A 19,951-nucleotide genomic window follows, 5' to 3' on the forward strand; every position below is an offset into this window, starting at 1 on the left:
GAGAAGGATTGTGTGACTTAATCACCTAATATTAAAATCCACACATTAGATTAACACAAAATAAAAAAAATAAAAAAATTATATACACACACACACAACCATTTGATGCACTTAAAAAAATGAATCACATTACTTTTGTATTATTTCCTTTTTAAACAACATTTTCACATGCTAACGAAAGTTACCACTATAATTTAAAGCTAAAAATAACAAGTGGTTAAAGAGATTTTAGCTAAATACTGAGGTGGGCCCAGGTATGCAATATTAAATGACAGCTCACTAAATTATTTGACTATAGTCATTTTCAGTCGTTCTGTTATTACTCAATTATCCTCTCCCTCCATTTTCTCAAGGGTTCAAAGTTTCACACAGTCATTTCTCACACAGAACTAACCACACTACAACCATGGCGTCATCTGAGCGCAAAGTGAATGTGGACATGGCGAATCTGGCCGAGCGGACGGAGCATTACGAAAAGATGTTGACCTTGATGGAGAAGGTCCCCGCGGCTGCCGGCGCGGAGTCTCTGACGGAGGAGGAGCGGAACCTTTTCGCCAGCTGGCGGATCATCTCCTCGATCGAGAAGAAGGAGAAAGATGACGAGGACTATTTCGCGGAAATCAGAAGGTCGGAGATGGAGTCCAACATTTCCTGTGTTTGTGATAGTATGCTCAACGGCCTTCACGAATACATCATTCCGTCGGCTTCCGCTGGTCGGACGAAAGCAAAATACCTGAAGTTGAAAGGGGATTTGTGTTGGTATCTCGCTCAGATTAAGACTGGTTCGGAGCAGGAGGCCGTTGAGAGCACGCTGAAGGCCTACAAATCTGCGCAGGTATATATTTAATTTATATGCAAGTTAGGGAGTTAGGTTTTATTTATTGGGTTATGTAGTTGCTTCAATTGAACTTTGATAGTGGATGGATATATACATGATTGTCGGTATCTTAGATTTTGAATTTTGATAGTGCATCGATATATGCATGATTGAGTTTTGATAGTGCATCGATAATATCTTGAATTTTTCCAATTGAATTTTGATAGTGCATGGATATATAAATAAAGTGATTTTTGTGCAATTGAGGTACTTGATTGGGGTTTATTTGCTAAAATGATTCTGTGTAAATGATACCACTGCTTTCTTGTTGTAGTATTTAGGAATATATGCAAAATATTTCACTTTAATTTTAAACAAATTCAGCCAGACCGAAATAAAATCATACAAATCCTTGATATGCGGTTCTGATTTAATCAACTTAAAATGTTCCATTGGTATGGTTTAATTTCAATCAAAATAAAATAATAATAAAAAAGCCAACCCTGGCCTTTGGTCAAGAAAAACTAATGAGAGTACCTAGGATCCAAGTGGAGATGAATCTTCTCTAGTGTATAAGTGATGCTTAAAATGATGGCAGTACTGTACTGTTTGCAATGAAAATATTCTGACACATAATGGAATCAACAATTAATCCATCGATTCTGTGAAAAAATTCTGCTAGAGTCTCTCTCTTTATGTGTAATTAAAATCCATGAATAAAAGCAATTGGTTCTCTCTCTTACTGTTAAAATATTTCACCAACAAATTTAAATACTGAACACTCACAATCAAGCGGTGTAAATATAACAATGCCAAATGTTATGTCCACATCCAGACCACGTCTTGCAACACACTCAATTAACAGAGGCATAGTACAAAGACAGTTCTAGTAAATCAAGATGGATAGCCAATACAGGCAGCTTCTAATCGATTAAAGAAAAATATTAACTCCATATTATTTTTTGCTTTATTGATAACTCTGATTTGATCCACCACACATCTCACTGACAACGAGCTAACCCCATACGGTTAATTCTAAGGACATATAACTTCCACACAAAACTAATTGTAAAGAAAAGTAATAAAGAAGGCCAGAGTAGATTAGATAGCACCAAGGGTGCACACCTTAGTATAAACGTATACCCTTGCCTTGCTAGGACCATCAAGACTTTCCCTCCTTATAAACTTTCCCTCTTTGAATATGTAAAGCATAGGTATCCAGTTGATAGTTTCAATTGGCCTGCAGGAAAGTTGCACGCGTGGAAACTAATTCACTTTCATTTCGGGTCTTAGAATTGTGGAGTATTAAGGGCTCCGATTCAAATACTGGAACATGAGTGTCGAATCAGCTGATCCCCCATTTTTCATTCCTATAGCACATAAATAAGGTCAGGAGATATTTGATTTGGTAAAAAGAAATGCATCATAAAACAGTGAGTGAGAGAAGATTGCTATGGAGTGATCTTAGGTTGTATGCCTCTATTGTTGATGGCCCTGGCCATGCGTGACTGGAATATATTGTGCGTTTTAACTCAGAAAAATTGGGTGGTAGAAAACTAGAAATATTCCTCAAGCTATCCTAGATGAATTTAATGACTGCTTGACTGATACTAATTTGGTGGATCTTCATTCTCTACTAATTCTTCTCCAACATGGTGCAATAGACAAGGGATTAGTAGGAGGATCTATGGGAGGTTGGACAGAGCCCTGGTCAATACCAATTGGTTACACAAATTTTCTAATACCAAAGTCGTTGTTCAAAATGCTAATCTAACAACCAGACAAAAATAAGATATGGATTTCATCTGTCATAAGCAAATCAGAATGTAACAGAAAGCATGTAAGCATCCCAATTGAAGTCTCACCTATTGGATAGCTAATTTGCTGAGATATATATTATGATAGACCTCAATGAATTTCCATGAGCAGCAATCATCACATTCCCTCTAGATAAAAGTCGGAGTTCGACCTGCAATAACATAAATTCCAATGTGAGATAACAAAACGTGAAAAAGGAGATCTCAATACATGATCCTTGGCACCTACAGGTAGTTTAATAGTTGTTATTAGGGTAAGAGATGAGATGGATGTTAATAGAGATCTCTGAAGAGTCAAATAAAACAAAAAAAAGATTTCTCAAATAAGCAAAACCTAAAAAAAACTTGCTAGAAGGGCATGCAGCATATATTGGTAGTGCATTTGTTACAATATGCAGATAGGATAAATTTAAATGCTACTACATCAGACACTCGACATAATCAATATAACTAGAAAAGCTAACAAGTTAGTCAATGTGTATGAAAATGGTAATGTTCCAAGACATCTACATTTTTTCACGAATTACCTTCTCGCTACAATGCTTCGTCATAGCAAGCATAGTAGCTTCATCTGAAGAAGAATCCAAAACCAGAACTTAGAAGAATTCACAAAAAAACCAATTCAATCTAAGAATCACGAGTAAATATTCACTTCACAAATATGGGCATCTCAACATAATGATTATCAACTGATCAGGTACAATAATTGTAATGTATTTGTTTAATTTAAATGTTGTCTAACCAAATCCAAATCAGGATGCGACTGTCGAATTTGATTCCTTTAGATAAAATAAGGGTAAAATGCAAAAAAACCCCAGAACTATTGGCCAATCAGCAACAAACCCCCCTAAACTTCCAAAGTTGCAAAAAGCCCCCTAAACTATACATTTTTATTGCAGATTGCCCCATCTGGCGATGTGCCGGTGGAATGTTGCTGTCAAAATCATCATGTGCGGTCACGTGATCACACAATATATATTCAATGCCCATAATGCCCTTATGAGCATGAAAAGGCCCTATTAGCCCTTATTGTGAACATTACACCCAAACACACCCTTATCATACTGTTACACCCAAACATACCCCTAATTTACTGTTGCACCCAAACATGCCCTTATCCCTTCTGTCCACACACAAACATACATACATACATACACACACAACACACACATATAGTTAAAAACACTATTTATCTTCTTCTTCTTCGAATCTTTATGGAAAAAAAAAAATTCGTACAGACCTAATCTCTCTCTCTCCCTTTACTGTTACACCCAAACAAAGAAAATTAGGATGATGGATCATCCCCACCTACCCACAAGAGATACTGCTCGCGTCAACATGGAACCCATAGAACCCACACACACACACATATACACATAGTTACAAACACTATTCATCTCCTTCTTCGCATCTTTTTGATAAATTAAAAATTCTTGCCGACCTAACCTTTCTCTCTCCCCTTCTATCTGTTTGTGTGTGTGTGTGTATATATATATATATCGTGTGCTTGTGTAGCGATTACAGATTGTCCATAGTAGAAATACAATATAGAAGAAAGAGAAGAGAAATATGTAAAAGGTTTTAATGAGATTTATAATATGTAAAAGCTTGAATGATATTAATCACTCATTCACAGCTCTAGTATTTATAGATAAAATAAGAGCACATGCTCATATTACAAGAAAAGAAACTAAATCAAATATAAATCAAATCTCTGCTAATATGGTAAGTCAGTCCATAAACCATGGCTATCATATATGCTAACATATGCATAAGCAAATCTATGCTAATATGGTAAGTCATTTCATAAATCGTGGCTATCATATATGCTAACACTCCCCCTGTTGGTGCGTGGATATTTGAAACGCCCTACTTGGACAACGCATCTTCAAACAGGGTCTTGCTAGTACCCTTCTTTAGAATCTACAAGTTGCAGAGTGCAAATCTGACTACATTAAAAATGTCGATCAACAAATCAAAAATGTCTCCTCAGACCATAAACAATTAATAATGTCTCCTCAGATCGTAAACAACCAATCACGTCTCCTTAGACCGTAAACAACCAATAATGTCTCCTCAGACTGTTCCCCTTCACATGTTTAAAACATGTAGATGGAAGAATCAACAATGTCTCCTCAGACCATTCCCCTTTATACATATGTTTAAACAATGTAGAAGAAAGAATCAACAATGTTTCCTCAGACTATAAAAAAGAAACAACTATGTCTAATCAAACTATTTTTGAATAGGTGGTGCCAAACTCGCTACGCCCTTATTGAGGTCGGATCATCCTGCCTACCTAACACCTCCCGGATGGGCGATGTTACCTTAGACCATTCCCAAATGAGTGATGCCGAACTCGTAATGCCCTCATTGCAGTCAGACCACCCTGGCTCTGATAGCAAGTAAAAATACAATATAGAAGAAAGAGAAGAGAAATATGTAAAAGGTTTTAATGAGATTTATAATATGTAAAGGCTTGAATGATATCAATCACTCATTCACAACTCTAGTATTTATAGATAAAATAAGAGCACATACTCATATTACAAGAAAAAAAACTAAATTAAATCTCTGCTAATATGGTAAGTCATTTCATAAATCATGGTTATCATATATGCTAACATATGCATAAGCAAATCTACGCTAATATGGTAAGTCATTCCATAAATCGTGGCTATCATATATGCTAACATCCATCGAAGAATTTATAAAGGAAGCATTTGTTGGAGAAGAAACAATTGATTTAACAACAAACGGGTTTGAATGAAACAGAGGTTTTGAAACCCAAATTCAAGAGTGAAACCCAAAAAGAACTGTCACTACTCCTCTCTGCCGATGCCCTCACACTCCTCATCGGAACCCTAAATCCGCCGGCGACACACCCCCTTTTCGTCTTCACACTCGTCGCCAAATTGATGGTTCAGATTGAGACCCCATTGCTTGTTTCGGCGAACCCAAATCGAGAACATGGTCGACATGAATCGGGTGTCCTCATGACGTTTGTTGATGCAAAATCTCGCGTCGGCTGCGTTCAGCATATCGCCGATCTGTTCCCGGAACATGGTCAACGGGAATTGGACACCTTATACACACACACACACACACACACACACACACACACATATATATATATATATTTGGGGGAGATTTGAGTTTTGATGGGTTGATGTTGCAGAGAATGGTTTAGAGAGAGAAAGGATGAGATTGGTTTGAAGGTGTGGTTGTGGAGAGAGAGAGTGGTGGGAGAGGGGTTTTGGTGTTTGGTTGAATTGTCATATTCTAATTGGTCCTTAAGACTAAAGATTCCACATCATACAATTAAGTGTACAAGTAGGATAAAAAAAATAAAAATAAATAATAATTAAGTGTATAAGTGCCAAAACGACGTCGTTTTACTAAGGGTATAATTGTCTTTTGATTTTTCCGATCAACCCAACTTCTGGATTGTCCTTAACTGCAACAAATTAATAGTTCAGGGTTTTTTTTTTTTTTTTTTTTTTTTTTTTTTTTTTTTTTTTTTTTTTTTGCATTTTAACCATAAAATAATAACAAATTTCTTACATTTCATTGCTTCCTCATCAGATTTCCTATTTGAAAGTCTGAAGCTTGAAAAGAGTCAACACATGCCAAACAAGCACAAATGGAGAAAAATGAAAAGAGCACAAAAAAGTGTAATTTTGAAAATAAATCAAGGCATTTCCATCAACCTAAACTCTTTGACATAACCTATAACATGTGTTTTAGGAACTTTAGGCTACAATCCTGGCGATGCCCATTCTATTGGAAAGTTTCAAACGAGGCCTGTAAAAGTAGGATTGAAATTCTCATAATATTTAGATATTTTTGAAATATTTAATCGATTCGATTATGGATCTTTCACATGTGTCAATGTTCCAGCATTCTCACTATTGGGTCTTACCTTGGGGAAGTGTCTATATTGCTTCTTGTTAATTCTATAATTAAAATTCTCCTCGTCACTACGCCGCATCTCATCGATAAGACAAACTGTTTTACAACTTGATTTGGGGCTTCCCTTAAAACCAATAAACTAAACACCCAATCAAAAAATAATCGGATACTAAACAACCAATCAAAAAATTAATGTAGTCTTCATCCCACCACCAGAAAATAAATAATTGACTATAAATAAACATTTAAAGAATTTCGAGATTTTCTTCATTCCAAAACCGAGAAATCCAAGAACCAAAACACTAATTCAGGAATTGTGGTTAAGCATATATTCATGTCACAATCATCAATATCCAAGAACCTTAATTCCAATCTAAAAATTTCTACAGAAACTGAAAACCCACCTGCAAAAATTTGATATAATGAGACACGAAACACAATAAATTATAAACAACGATCACATAATCAAAACTAAACTACAGAGATGACCAAAGCGAAAAAATGCAAAAATATTTAGACTAAAAGCCTGAAATCTTGAGAATGAAGAAAATAGATTGTACCAGACATTCCTATTCCACAGGACTTACTGAGTAGGTGAGTCGGAGAGTACGAGTCGGATTGAAGTTTTCACATGGTGTTCTAATCCATCAGTTGAAGCAAAAACGAAATTGAAAATCTCCTTTGACATCGGAAAGTTGCTGGTAAGAGAAGATGATGTCTGGATTGAAAAAGATGGCTGAGAGAGAGGGGGGAGGAGAAAGACAGTTCAGGTTTATGTTCATCTTGTCTAGTCATTCTTTGTTCAAGCATTGGAAGGAGAAATGAAACAATGGGAAGAGAAAAATATGGAATAAAAGCGTAACGGCACAAAATACAAAGGGTTATACAACACTTGAAAATTAATTTTTTTTTTAAAATTTTAAATAGCATAAAAAATGTATAAAAATATTAAAAATTGTATACATTTTTAATAGATACGATATGCGTGAACCTGATTTTAGTCAGCTTCTTGTCACTCTTTCTCCTCTCTCTTCCTCTCTCTCTCCAACTCTACAGAATATTACCATGAATTTTTAGGGAAAGAAAGATATATAGGCGAACAAAGTTTTTTTTATAGGCAGAATGAAGCTTAGATAGAAGAGTCTTTCGTGCCTGTTTAGAACCCTAGATCAATGACAATACGTCAGTGCCATTAAATGGATCAAAGACTTCTGTCAGAGGTTTGAAGAAGTTGTATCCAACAAATAGTTGACTTTTCAGAATATTTGAAGTGCCTCCTCAAGTTCATTTCTTAGCATTTGTGTCCTTTGGAAAACAAAACAGTGCATCTGTTAAGAAGAAAATCTTAAATAAAGTAATTTATTAATTTAAAATGGTATTAACTCTCTCTTTTAATTGTTAAAGTGTATATAAATTTTAAGTATTTATAAGGAGTATAGATAGATAATTTTTTTTACTGTGTGTGTGATCTTTGCAAGAAAGAATGATGGGTCTGTTGACTGTTGGTGGAATATAACTTGAGTTGGGGAACGTTTGCTGATAGAGGCAATAAAGATAACAGTGTTAATAAAACCAAAAGTCGCGTTTTTTTCGTTTTAATAAAAATGGAAAAGTCAATAATTTTTAATTTAAAATAAATGTTTTAAATGAAAAGTCGCATTTTTTCACCAACTATTTTAATAAAAACGAAAAGACACTAATTTTTTAATTTAAAATAACTATTTTAAATATATATAAATATTAAAAATTGAATCCCCTTTTATAAGGGATATAGATAGATAGATAATTTTTTTTTACTCTGTGTGTGATATTTGCAAGAAAGAATGATGGGTCTGTTGACTGTTGGTGGAATATAACTTGAGTTGGGGAACGTTTGCTGATAGAGGCAATAAAGATAACAGTGTTAATAAAACCAAAAGTCGCGTTTTTTTCGTTTTAATAAAAACGGAAAAGTCAATAATTTTTAATTTAAAATAAATGTTTTAAATGAAAAGTCGCATTTTTTCACCAACTGTTTTAATAAAAACGAAAAGACACTAATTTTTTAATTTAAAATAACTATTTTAAATATATATAAATATTAAAAATTGAATCCCCTTTTATAAGGGATATAGATATAGATATATGGCTTATTGAGAGAAGGCAAGTTGTGTATCAGTCAATGCAATGTACTTATAGAAAGTGCAATGATGTTTGTGGAAAATTTGTGTCCAGATTTTTTGAACTAGCGTAAATGCTATATCCAAAAGAATTGATGGAACACTTCGTCAAGACCTTATGGTTATGGACTGGTTCAATTTTATTCATGACATCTAAGTGCTTAGGTGGAGTATACCGACTCGATGAGGTTGAACAACTGAAGGTCTCATAAGATTATAGGTTTAACATTCCCTAAATTTGGTTTCTCTCATTTGCTAGGGACAAAATGCCGATATATGACTCAAATTAGATCAAGTAAACCAAATTATAAAAGAATGCAAAGCTCATATAAGAAATAGAAATGCAAATAAGGTGGATCATTTGAATATTGCAAACTAGTGTATAGGAATTGATGCAAAAGGTAGAAATTAGATGCAGTATTGGTGATAGCAAAACTAGAGAACAGTGTATTAAAAGGTCAATAAATACAAACAATGGTTCAGTTCAAGTAAGGATCTGTTGCAAATAACTTGATTGTTGTTCACTTCCATCGCAACTGGTAAAATATTGGTCTCGTTATCGTAATTCAGTAAAAAAAAGGGAGTTGGCACTTTTATGGATTTTTCTTATTTTTGGGTTGATTATGGACTGTTGAGAAATATGCACAGATAAAATGGTAAACCTAGTTTGGGATTAAGTATGAGGTCAGGAACTTGCTACCATCAAGCTTAGACATACTGCATCTTATCTGAATAAAACAGAATTGTGAAACACCACATCGATTGGGCTATACTTTTTGAGACAATTTATCAGTACAAATTGCAACTTCACCAATTTTCAATTCAAAGTGACTTCTAAAAATTTTCATCTTGCATGATTCATTTATCAATGTTATTTGCCTTTCCCCCACCACCAAAAAAAAAAAAGGAAAATCCTGACCCTTTCCTTCGACTACACTCTGTACCAGAAGGTCTAGAAGAATGGAAGCTACTTTCTGCATCAGATTTTGAACATGTTCTACTAACTTGGTTAACTATTGTCGTGCTCATATTCTTGCTGTATAGTCTCAAAATTTTCTGTCAACCCAAAGTCATCTCCTATGTCAACACAGTCCTCTTAAGCATCATTAACAAAAGCTCCTTACGATTGAGACTTTAATTACTCTCTCTTTTTCTCATTAGTATATTGAAGATGTCACCATATGTTAGATAACTTCTTTGTCAACAAGTTCATGATAGTTCTGACCCTGCCAAGTTTTCCTTAGTAATTTTTTGAAAAACCTTACAATCCCACTATTTGTAGAATTTGAACAAATTTGATTAATACAATCTTCCAACAATGTGGGTTCTCAAATTTCCTGAAAGTACATACTCTATATTGATCAGCCATAATCAAATTATAAGTCAAATATTGACAATTTAACTTAATATATACACTAGTAATTTAATATACGTGTCAAAATAGTAACTACGAGGTATAGATTGGTAATCTAAGTACAAGATATATAATAAACTAATATTTTATAGGTTATGGTTCTTTAGATATTTATAGTTCTTGATTTCATTTATTATTCGGTGAGCACGCCAAATACTAAGTATAGATTGGTAATCTAAGTACAAGATATCTAATAAACTAATATTTTATAGGTTATGGTTCTTTAGATATTTATAGTTCTTGATTTCATTTATTATTCAGTGAGCATGCCAAATACTACTATTAGAAAATTTTCATATTTTTGGGTTGATTATGGGCTGTTGAGAAATATTCCATCAAGGCTTAGACATACTGCATCAATAAAACAGAATTGTGAAACATGACACCGCTTGGATAATACTTTTTTGAGACAATTTTTCAGTACAAATTGCAATTTCACCAATTTTCAATTCAAAGTGACTTCTAAAAGTTTTAATCCTCTATGATTCATGTAACCCTTTTCCTAATCTCAGCCAAAAGAACTCCAATGTTATTTGTCTTACCCCCCAAAAGGATAATTCTGACCCTTTCCTCTGACTTATCAATGTTTTTGTTTCAGCAATACATAGGTCAATATCTAAGACATCTACCAGACAACAGTCATGTCGTGGAGAGGGTTGTAGCTGACACATTACCAAAAGGATGGATAAAAGAGAGAAGAAGTCGAAAGTGGGGGATCCAAATAGACCCGGTATTTGATAGATTCTTCCCACTTTTGATTAAGTTCCAGGCAGTTTTTACTTGCTCTCTCTCTCTCTCTCTATATATATATATATATATATATATATATCCACACACACGTACATTTATACATGTGCATATGTATGAGTACCATGCATCTTTGTTGTGAATTACATTATAAACTTGTTGCAGTTTTCAAGTCCCATACTTTCCAATTCCCCTATATTCTGGAACTGTCTAAATTTTAACCTTATTTCCTACAGTATTACACAAATCCTGAATGTAAATATGAATTTCTCTCCAAACGGGATGTTGACCGCTATCGGGAGGGTAAAGAATGTAAAATGCACCAAAGATCAATGAAGCAAATTATCTGGGGTTATTAAATGATAAGATCTCGGTAAGTGTTCGCCTTCTTGGTACCTTAATTGTGATCTGTTCTCTTTGCTGTAGTTGTGAATTTTCTTCAATATACCAGTGGGTCAGTTTAATTTCTTCTGTTGTCACTGAATTTGAGAAAAATTGTAATTGCTGTGTATTCTAGATTTTACACATATTACTAATATTTTCAATTAAATGTGTGTTGGTTTCAGCGTTACGTCAAAAATCTTGGTGGAGGTAATTCCTACTTGAATGCAGAGGTGCCCCAGGATCTAAAATCTCGAGCAGGCAAGAGTCTTACATCCAAAGAGAAGGAAGTAAGCATTCTCAACCATTATGAAATATTGTATATATTGTAGAAAACTACTTTGGGAGAAGCTAAGAGAAAAAGAGTGCATTTTGTCCAAAATTAAAGGGGAGGGTGCATATGGTCTGCTTGTGCCACGTCTTTTTTTTGTCCAATTCCTTTGTGCTTGTACTGTTGTGCAGACTTTAGAGCTTTTTGGCTAAAAGGGAAAGGCAATAAAAAGCACTCTGATTCTTCATAATGGATTTGATGAAATGGGTGTTGCCATGCGGCCCAGTAAAATTCAGTAGTACTTTCTTTCCATATTAAATTTTCTGACATTTTGACTTTTGCAAAATCAAAATTGTTTTCTGTGCTGTTTGTTGGGAGAAAATAAAATTTTAGGAATTGCTATTCAATCCTAATAATTTTAGTGGAGAATCCTAATAGACAGATTTTTATTCTTTAGACGAATTGGATAAGACCAAAAGAAATCTCTCTAATTAAATTTTGAATTGACTATTAAGTCTGAAAATGATTATTCTTAAATTTTAGGTCTAAAGTTACAAACTGTAAAGTGTCAATTGTTGATATGTTTACCAAATCTTAGAACAAAATCCAATTTAAAATATCTAATGTATTTTTAATATTATCTAGTAAATTATGCTACGTAGAGATAATGCAAAATGGACCCAAACACCGCAGTTGGGGAACTAAAGTTTTAATTGAGTGTTTGAGTTCCATATTCTATTTATTCATACCTGCATGCAATAATCTAAATTATTTTGAGTAGATGGGAGAAAGAAAGTATGAATTAATTAATCAACTGAGCATTTTTTTAATACTAAAAAATTCATTCAAAAGATAAGAAGGATGTTAGAGGCAAAGGTATATATTCATTCCATCACTTTTAACTTTCTTGATTATGTTGTATTATCTTAAAGAAATAGTCCGATGACAAAGACTCTCACCTCACATCTTGAGGTTGGGAGTTTGAATTCCCTTGAGCCGTTCCAAGAGAACTTTCTCGACCTCGCCTTTGGATGGAAAAGCTCCGACAAAGACGATTAACAAGTATTTTTTTTTTAGTAAAGATATATATTCAAATATGATGCTCAATTTATCAACACGGGTTAAAAATATTCTGTCATTATTCCATAACTTTAGATACCAAATTAGATCAGTGCATAGGATTCTTTCAAGAATGTTGAGTCAAATACCTTAGAACTAAAGAAAACATTTTTCCCCTGTTGCTAAAATGACCCCCTTCTTGGCATTCTTGGCTTTGACAATTAAAAATTTCAAGGAATTTTTCCTTCTGGTCTTAGTTCGGTATAAGATCAAACAATAGCTGCCAGTGTAGCATTAAGGTTAGGCTTAAATTAGGCTTATGCTATCTTTTGAAGTTACCGCGCTTCGAACTTGTGTGGGATTGAACTTTACAACCAATGAAGCAAAGATTGCACTTTCGATGATTTTGCAGCGTTACAAGTTCACCCTCTCACCAAATTATGTTCATTACCCAGCTGATATATTCATTCTCACCCCCAAAAATGGAGTTCAGGTCATCCTCCAACCTATCTGAGCGTAAAGAAGAGTCAGCAACATGTACATGAATAAATATGGTGGAGAACACTGTTTGTTAATATAAGTTTGTTTTGGGGGTCAACTGTGTATATGATATGTGTATATTGAGAGTGTAATAATTTGGATGTTGAAATTCGTGATCAAAATATAATTATTTATAAATAATGCAAGTTTAATGTAGATCCTGATCCGATATTATTTGCATGATGTTAACCCTAATCCTTAATGTTTTTCCCTTATCCTTGGCAGGTTTAAAAAAAGAAAAAGAAAAAAGAAGTGTACGAGCAACCTATGGCCCCATTAATTCACAGGGCATGAGTTAGACTATTTTGTCTGCATTTTCTTGATTTTATCCTAAGTTTACAATGGTGAGTAAATATCTCAGAAAATGTTGGTTTAGACAAAGACATTGTGCAGATTAAGTTATTATTCCCCCCCCCCCCCCCCCTCCCCCCCCCCCCCACACACACACACACACACACACAGATGTATATGCATTCTCAACCCCATACAACACATATATCTAGCAATTTAAAATCCAAGTTTAACAAAAATAAAATATAATAATTCATTCTTTTAATTAATCCAATCTAACCATGATTCAATTTAATAATTTAATTAAAGTTTTGATACTCAAGGTGAAATCTTTATGGGGTCTAAGAGGCAAGTTAGAAAACAACTCACCTGAAGGTTTTGAAACAAAACCGCCGCTTCAAGACTCTTCCAATCCCAACATCCTTTTTCTCAGATTCAGTCTCCTCCTTGTCGGCCTCCTCTTCTTTTCTTTCTCTCTACTTCTCTTATTTTTTCCTTTTAACGTGAAAAACCTTTTAAAGTGAAAAACCTCTTTAATTACTAATCCTATGTGTATATATAACCATATTAACACTCCAATCCTATTCCAATAATGACTACTAAATAAAGAAAGTAATAATTATTTTTAAATAATACATATATAAACATATATTATATTATATTATATATATATATATATATATTCCTTCCTTCTATAATTAATCATTATTTAATTAAATCATATATACCTATAAATATCCTTCAATATATATCTACATATATATCCTTCCACAATAATAATTAATTAATTCTATTTATTAATGCATGTTTTGGTGTTAAATACCAAAAGCGAAATGGAAAGACATTAGCTAGTTACCAAATTTCTGTTATAAAAGATAGAAATTTATGTTATAAAGTGTAAGCTTGTTGATTGACACATATGAATGCATGTTACAACAAACACATAAAATAGCACAAACACAGTAAAAAAAGTTGACTGAAAACGAAAATCACACATAACAATGATACTTATTAATTGCTATATATTCTGGATTTAACACATTTTATTGATATGTGTGTTTGTTTCAGCATTACATAGATCAGTCTGTTGTTGGTGGCAAATTATTTACGAATCCAGAGGGGTCCCATAAACGAAAGTCTCTAACAGGCAAAAGTTTTGCATCAAAAAAGAAGGAAGTAAGCATTATTAACAACCATTCTGAAAAATATTTATTCTTAGTCAAAACCTTATGCTTCATTTGTTGCAAAAATTACCATAGGGATGTCTCCACTTGTTTTATATTCCAGATTGGAACTTCTTTCCATATTCTTTATTGTTGTGCCTGAGAGATCTAATACTAGATGGAAATTCTAATGTGTTTTACATTTTTGCATCACTAGTCTCAATCTGCGTGTAGAGAGGAGAAGAATACAAGCAGAAGAGGACTTTTCGCAGGTGAGAAATGGAATAACCATTACACATCTGTAGTTATGGTTTATGATAATTATGTAACACTGGCTTCTAACATAGAACTATATATCTGCTGCAGGTAAAGAAAGTGGTTATATAAGCTACTTTCTAGGTCCAGATGCTGAGGGCTCAAACAAATTGAAAGGCAAGGGTGTAATGACTCGTTCACAATCACGTAATGATGTGATTGGGAAGTTTGCTAAAAACAAGGAAAAGTTTGAAACAGATAGCTTAGTATTGCCAACAATCAATGACTGGAATATAAAACGTGGCAAAAGGTCCTGTCGATCTTGGAAATACCCTACAGGGCTGAGATCCAGCCAGGTGCATGGTTTGGGAATTTTGGAACAAAAGGGCCAAGCTGCTCTAGAACAGCAACAAGGAGGGCAAGAAAGTGGTGCTATAAGCAACTCGGTAAATCTAGATGATCAGGGCTCAACCAAACTGAAATGCAAAGGCAAGTGTACAACGCCTACTTCAAGTCAAAAGCCAGAGACTTTTCAAGAAATGATGAATCGTCCCCCAAACGACCCTTTTTGGAAAGAAATGATGAATCGTTCCCCAAACGACCCTTCTTGGAAAGCCTTTTTGGAGACAAAAATCGACCTTTCTTTTCTTGATTCGATGTTAGATGAAGTATCGAATACTCATGCAAGCTCCAGTAATGTTGGTCCTCAGCAACAAGGAGGGCAAGAAAGTGATCCTTTTTGGAATAAATTCGACTTCTCTTTTCTTGATTCGATGGATGATGAAATATCCAATACTCATGCAAGCTCCAGTAATGTTGGTCCTCAGCAACCAAGCTCGGAGTCAAACACAGAAGATGAAGCAAAGTAAAAGGGGTGGGTTTTTTGCAGTAAAAGTTTGAGGGTGAAAGTGAAGTTTTAGAGGGGAATGCTAGTTATGAAACTGTTGGAATATACTTTTTTGGACAAGAGTGCCTTTGTTATGGTAGATGTTTTTAGATATAGTTGTTGGGCTATGATATTGTCAAGTTGTTTGCTTTGCTTCTTTTCTTAGGTGCTTGCATGTCGCTCCTGTGTCTTGAGTTCCCACAACCGTGAGAGGATATTTGTATTGTCAATGCTTCCTCAATTCCCTGTACAAAACATTTTGTTGTCTTGAGTTTGCCTTGAGATGGAGGAAGCCGTCTCCTGTACAAAATATTTTGTTGTTCACTTTTCCTCAATTCCCTAATACTTGGTTGGTTGTTCAGAAAAGGAAAACAAGCGATTTCTTTTTGAAGTGTTGTCTTTATATATATATATATTTTTATTGTTGGATTTGAATGTTTGTATTATTATTACTAGAATGGCCGTTGGTGCATGTAAATATGCACCTATCGTTGAAGAGAAATTTGTATGTATCATGGGTGCTAGTTATTTTAGTCTGTTAAAGGATTAGACTGGACTCGAAATGGATTGAAACATTCCATAAAGGGGTACAGAAGAAACATATGACAAGTTTATATAAACATTATCGACTCTTCACTGATTTAAATCACACTCCCTAAATCACATTACTAACGTATCAGGCTGGTCACACCCCTCAACTGGTGTCAGACATACCAGATCAATTATTGTTCAAAGTTTATTGAGAGAAATTATTGAGTACAATGGATGCCCATGAATGTACTCTCGACTAATAAACAACTTGTCTTGTTAACAAAGTAGTTAATCATTATTTTTTTCACTTCTAAATTTGGTTTCGATATTTGGGAGTTTCAAATTTATATTTCACTCAATTTATTAACTCATTTCTTGAACTGAAATCAAAACATATCCAACCCGATTATCCCAAGCTCCAAGTTGCCATTAGCCCACAATATGGTACACAAATGATGTGTATAATCAGATTCAATTAAAAATCATATCTTATTGAATTAGATGTGTCAAATATGAATTGTGTATCTATATGACTCGACTCACAGAAACTAGGACCATTCATTTGACACTTCCAATCACAACTTTTCTCTAGGACTAGAGAAAGGCCTCGAGTTAGAGGATGAATAATAATATCCCACCACATTGTTAATTTGTTGCTGGTTCTCTAGAACTACTCTCTCCAAGTACACATAAACCTTCCGTCCATTTTAGGTGACTCAAATTGTTTACTCTTAAATGGGCTGGCTCAGTGGATTTTGAAATTGGCTAAATGCAGGCGTACCAGAACCAATGTTTTTGGTTTGATTGAAAAACATCTAATCAAGTTAAGTTTCTTTTATAAAAATAATAGAACATGCTACATGTATAAGAGAACATGAAACTCTCAATTGAGTATTAAAACATGACTTAGGAAAAGCGCATTACAATGGAGTGAAAATTGAAATGCAAAAGTTATTTGTGCCTACTGCAATTGAATGAACACAAATGGAAATAACAAATAATAAGAATTCAATTGTAACGAAGAATTTAGTTAACCAAGGAAACTAAATTAGAATTTAATAAACTAAAGAAAGTTGAATTAAATTAGGAAAGCATGATTGAAAAAATGTATTGATACAATTGATGTGTGAGGTGCAGGATCCATTTTAAATGCTTATTTTACTCGCAAGTGCAAGAATTTATTGTTGTATAGAAAATGTAAATGCAAGATCAACCAAAGGGAATGCCTTGAAAGAAAACTAATGCGAATCTATATTAATTTAATTTAACTAAGCTGATTGAAGAGAGTGAGTTTGTTAAACTAAATATGTAAAAAAACATAAAATGAAAACTTAATAAATAGGGAAAATATCTAAGGTATCGGATTCTACTTCCATTAAACTTACAATTTTGGAGTAGCAATGTAGAAATCAATCTATTGCTTTCTCAAGATTTATCAATAAAACACAACTGAAAATATTTAATCAAAAATAAATTCTTTTTCGCTTCAAGGAATAAATCTCAAGAATAATATGTATCCAATTTCAATGAAACTTAATATTAAATGTTTTACAGTGGTGGGTCTTGAACTGAGAAGATCCGGAGAGGGAGGAACAGGTCGCCGGCGACAGGGCTTACTGGTCCGGCGACGGCAAGACAGAGGGTCTCACGGACGGATCGGCGGCGATTGGCTGCAGCTTAGCAAGAACGACTGGTGATGATGCAACGGTTGTCCGCCTATCCGATCTGAGCAAGAACGACTGGTGATGACGGAACGGTTGCCCGCCTATCCAATCTGAGCCGCGGTAGTGAACGGAACGGTGTCGCCGTATTTTGAAAGGGTACTTTGGTCTAAAAATATTTGTGCCTTTAATTCCTTCATAGCTTATAGAAATAATATTATATATTAATATGGTAATTTTTTTTACAATTGGAGTGTCAGATAGATTTTGCCAAGTAATCGGCCAAATTTATTAGTGTAAATATTTTCCTAAACTCATTAAAGTGAAAATTAAATGAATGAAAACTTCAAAGATTACTGTATATGAAAATTAATTACCCGTACTAAAGAAAAAAATTAACCAAACTAAAACAAACAAATTGAATAAAAAATGCAGCACACATTCTTTTCATATATTATATTTTTACCTTTCCATCATCTCATTATATTCTTTATTAATTTTTTTTATTAATTTTTTTTTATTAAACATGGATTTTGTGTTGGGATTTTTCCAGATGACGTGGCAATGGTGGGTTCGAGTGATGACGTGGCACTGGTGGGCTGATGATGACGGAACAGTCCCAAAAATCATGTGGCAGTTGGTTGGGATATTTTACCAATAATATAGATGCATATACGCTACTCCTTGGAGTTAAACTCGGACGTCTAGCTGAACAGTACCACGTTCGTGTTTGTTAGAGCTCTTCCTGTGTTAAATGTTGGCCTAAAAATTAAGGTACATTACACAGACACTCCTGTTAGGTTAGATTATTTTTCGGGTAGATGAAAATTTTGTTTTTAATTTTCACTTACATCCTAATTTATTTTTGAGTTAATTATAATGACACCCCTTGAAATTTGTCATATTGACAATTATTTATAACTTAGCCGTTTTTTGAACAAACACACCCCTTTAGATTTGATAAAGTTAATAAATCCACCTCAATGGTCGTGAATTGACATTATTGTCCTTTGACACATTCAATTACCAATTTATCCAATACAATTCTTTTTTATTGACCAAAATACCCTAGAAACCCTACTTCACACCCACTATTATCATTTCACAGCCCTACCATAACCGCCACCACCGCCACCACCATGGTGCTCGAAATAAAGCTATCAAATATCACAAAATACAAAATAGAAAGTGCAAAGATCAACTCCTAGTCTCTCATAAAATAGCAATCCAATTTGTTTTTGGAAGTCTGACTATCCGAGAATCAATATTTTACTGAGCGTCGTAACCTTTGAAGTGAGAAAGAATTAAACATTTTGATTTGATTTGCACGAATCTCGACTCTTGTTCAACACATTGATTAATGATTCTATATAATATACAGACATATATGTGTATAATATCCATCTTCTTCACCAAATCCACTTCCCCCAAATTCCTGTAATCTATCTTTTTCCTATATATATGTGTATATAGATTGTGATTAATCGAACCACCATGTTCTTCTCGTCGAAGCGGCGGAGCCTAAGCATCGGGTCGCTATCGGGAACTTCTCTAGCCGTCAACGTTGTCTGGTATGATGGTTGCCTTCGTCGAAGCTTCCACTTGTCGTCGCCGTCGTCGGGAATCACAGTTGGATTACAAGCTTTTGTTTGGTGGTAGGATAGGGTTGGTGCGATAGCAGCGGTTGTGGTTATTGGGGAGAGGCGACGGCGGCTGTTTTTAGCGTCGGTGCGATGGTGGTGGTTGTAGATGAGAAGTGGTGGCGGCGGCTGTGGTTGAGAAATGGTGGCAGTATAAGAAGGGAGAGGCGGCGACTGTGGTTGTTGGCTTCGGTGCGATGGTGGCGACTGTGGAAGAGAAGTGGTGGCAGCGGCTGTGGTTGAGAAGTGGTTGCGGTGGCTATGGTTGAGAAGGCAGCGACGGCTGTTGTTGATCAAGAGGTGGCGACGACGGCGGACAAAGACGCAAAGGCGATGGCGGATGTGGATGGGGCAGTGGCAGAGGTGGAGGAAGAAGGCTTTGAGATTTGGTTATATGTATATGTATT

At 34.5% G+C, this 19,951-nt stretch overlaps 1 protein-coding gene and 1 long non-coding RNA gene across 4 annotated transcripts; one reads left to right on the forward strand and one right to left on the reverse strand.

The window, feature by feature from the left end:
* Nucleotides 1-328: 328 nt before the first annotated feature.
* Nucleotides 329-16,055, forward strand: LOC132286061 (14-3-3-like protein). Of its 2 annotated transcripts, XM_059788315.1 has the most exons (7): nt 329-835; nt 10,718-10,849; nt 11,103-11,239; nt 11,433-11,537; nt 13,343-13,461; nt 14,477-14,584; nt 14,789-14,845. In XM_059788315.1, exons 1-3 carry the CDS (start codon nt 407-409, stop codon nt 11,223-11,225), a joined length of 684 nt encoding a protein of 227 aa, XP_059644298.1. In that variant the 5' UTR covers nt 329-406; the 3' UTR covers nt 11,226-11,239; nt 11,433-11,537; nt 13,343-13,461; nt 14,477-14,584; nt 14,789-14,845. The 2 variants fall into 2 exon arrangements, with proteins under 2 accessions (XP_059644298.1, XP_059644297.1); XM_059788314.1 differs by lacking the exons at nt 329-835; nt 10,718-10,849; nt 11,103-11,239 and adding an exon at nt 14,938-16,055 and having other exon boundaries at nt 11,438-11,537; nt 14,789-14,843.
* On the reverse strand, nt 1,635-18,083 carry LOC132286062 (uncharacterized). Of its 2 annotated transcripts, none has more exons than XR_009472662.1 (3): nt 17,796-18,083; nt 2,683-2,786; nt 1,635-2,187 (listed from the first exon to the last, which is right to left on the reverse strand). It is a non-coding gene; the product is annotated as an uncharacterized LOC132286062 (long non-coding RNA). The 2 variants fall into 2 exon arrangements; XR_009472663.1 differs by lacking the exon at nt 17,796-18,083 and adding an exon at nt 3,162-5,101.
* Between the last annotated feature and the right edge of the window lie 1,868 nt (nt 18,084-19,951).

This window comes from Cornus florida, unplaced genomic scaffold (genome assembly GCF_030987335.1).
Source record: "Cornus florida cultivar Cherokee Brave unplaced genomic scaffold, ASM3098733v1 CherokeeBrave_3.0.0_Hap2_Chr11, whole genome shotgun sequence".
Lineage (NCBI taxonomy): Eukaryota > Viridiplantae > Streptophyta > Magnoliopsida > Cornales > Cornaceae > Cornus > Cornus florida.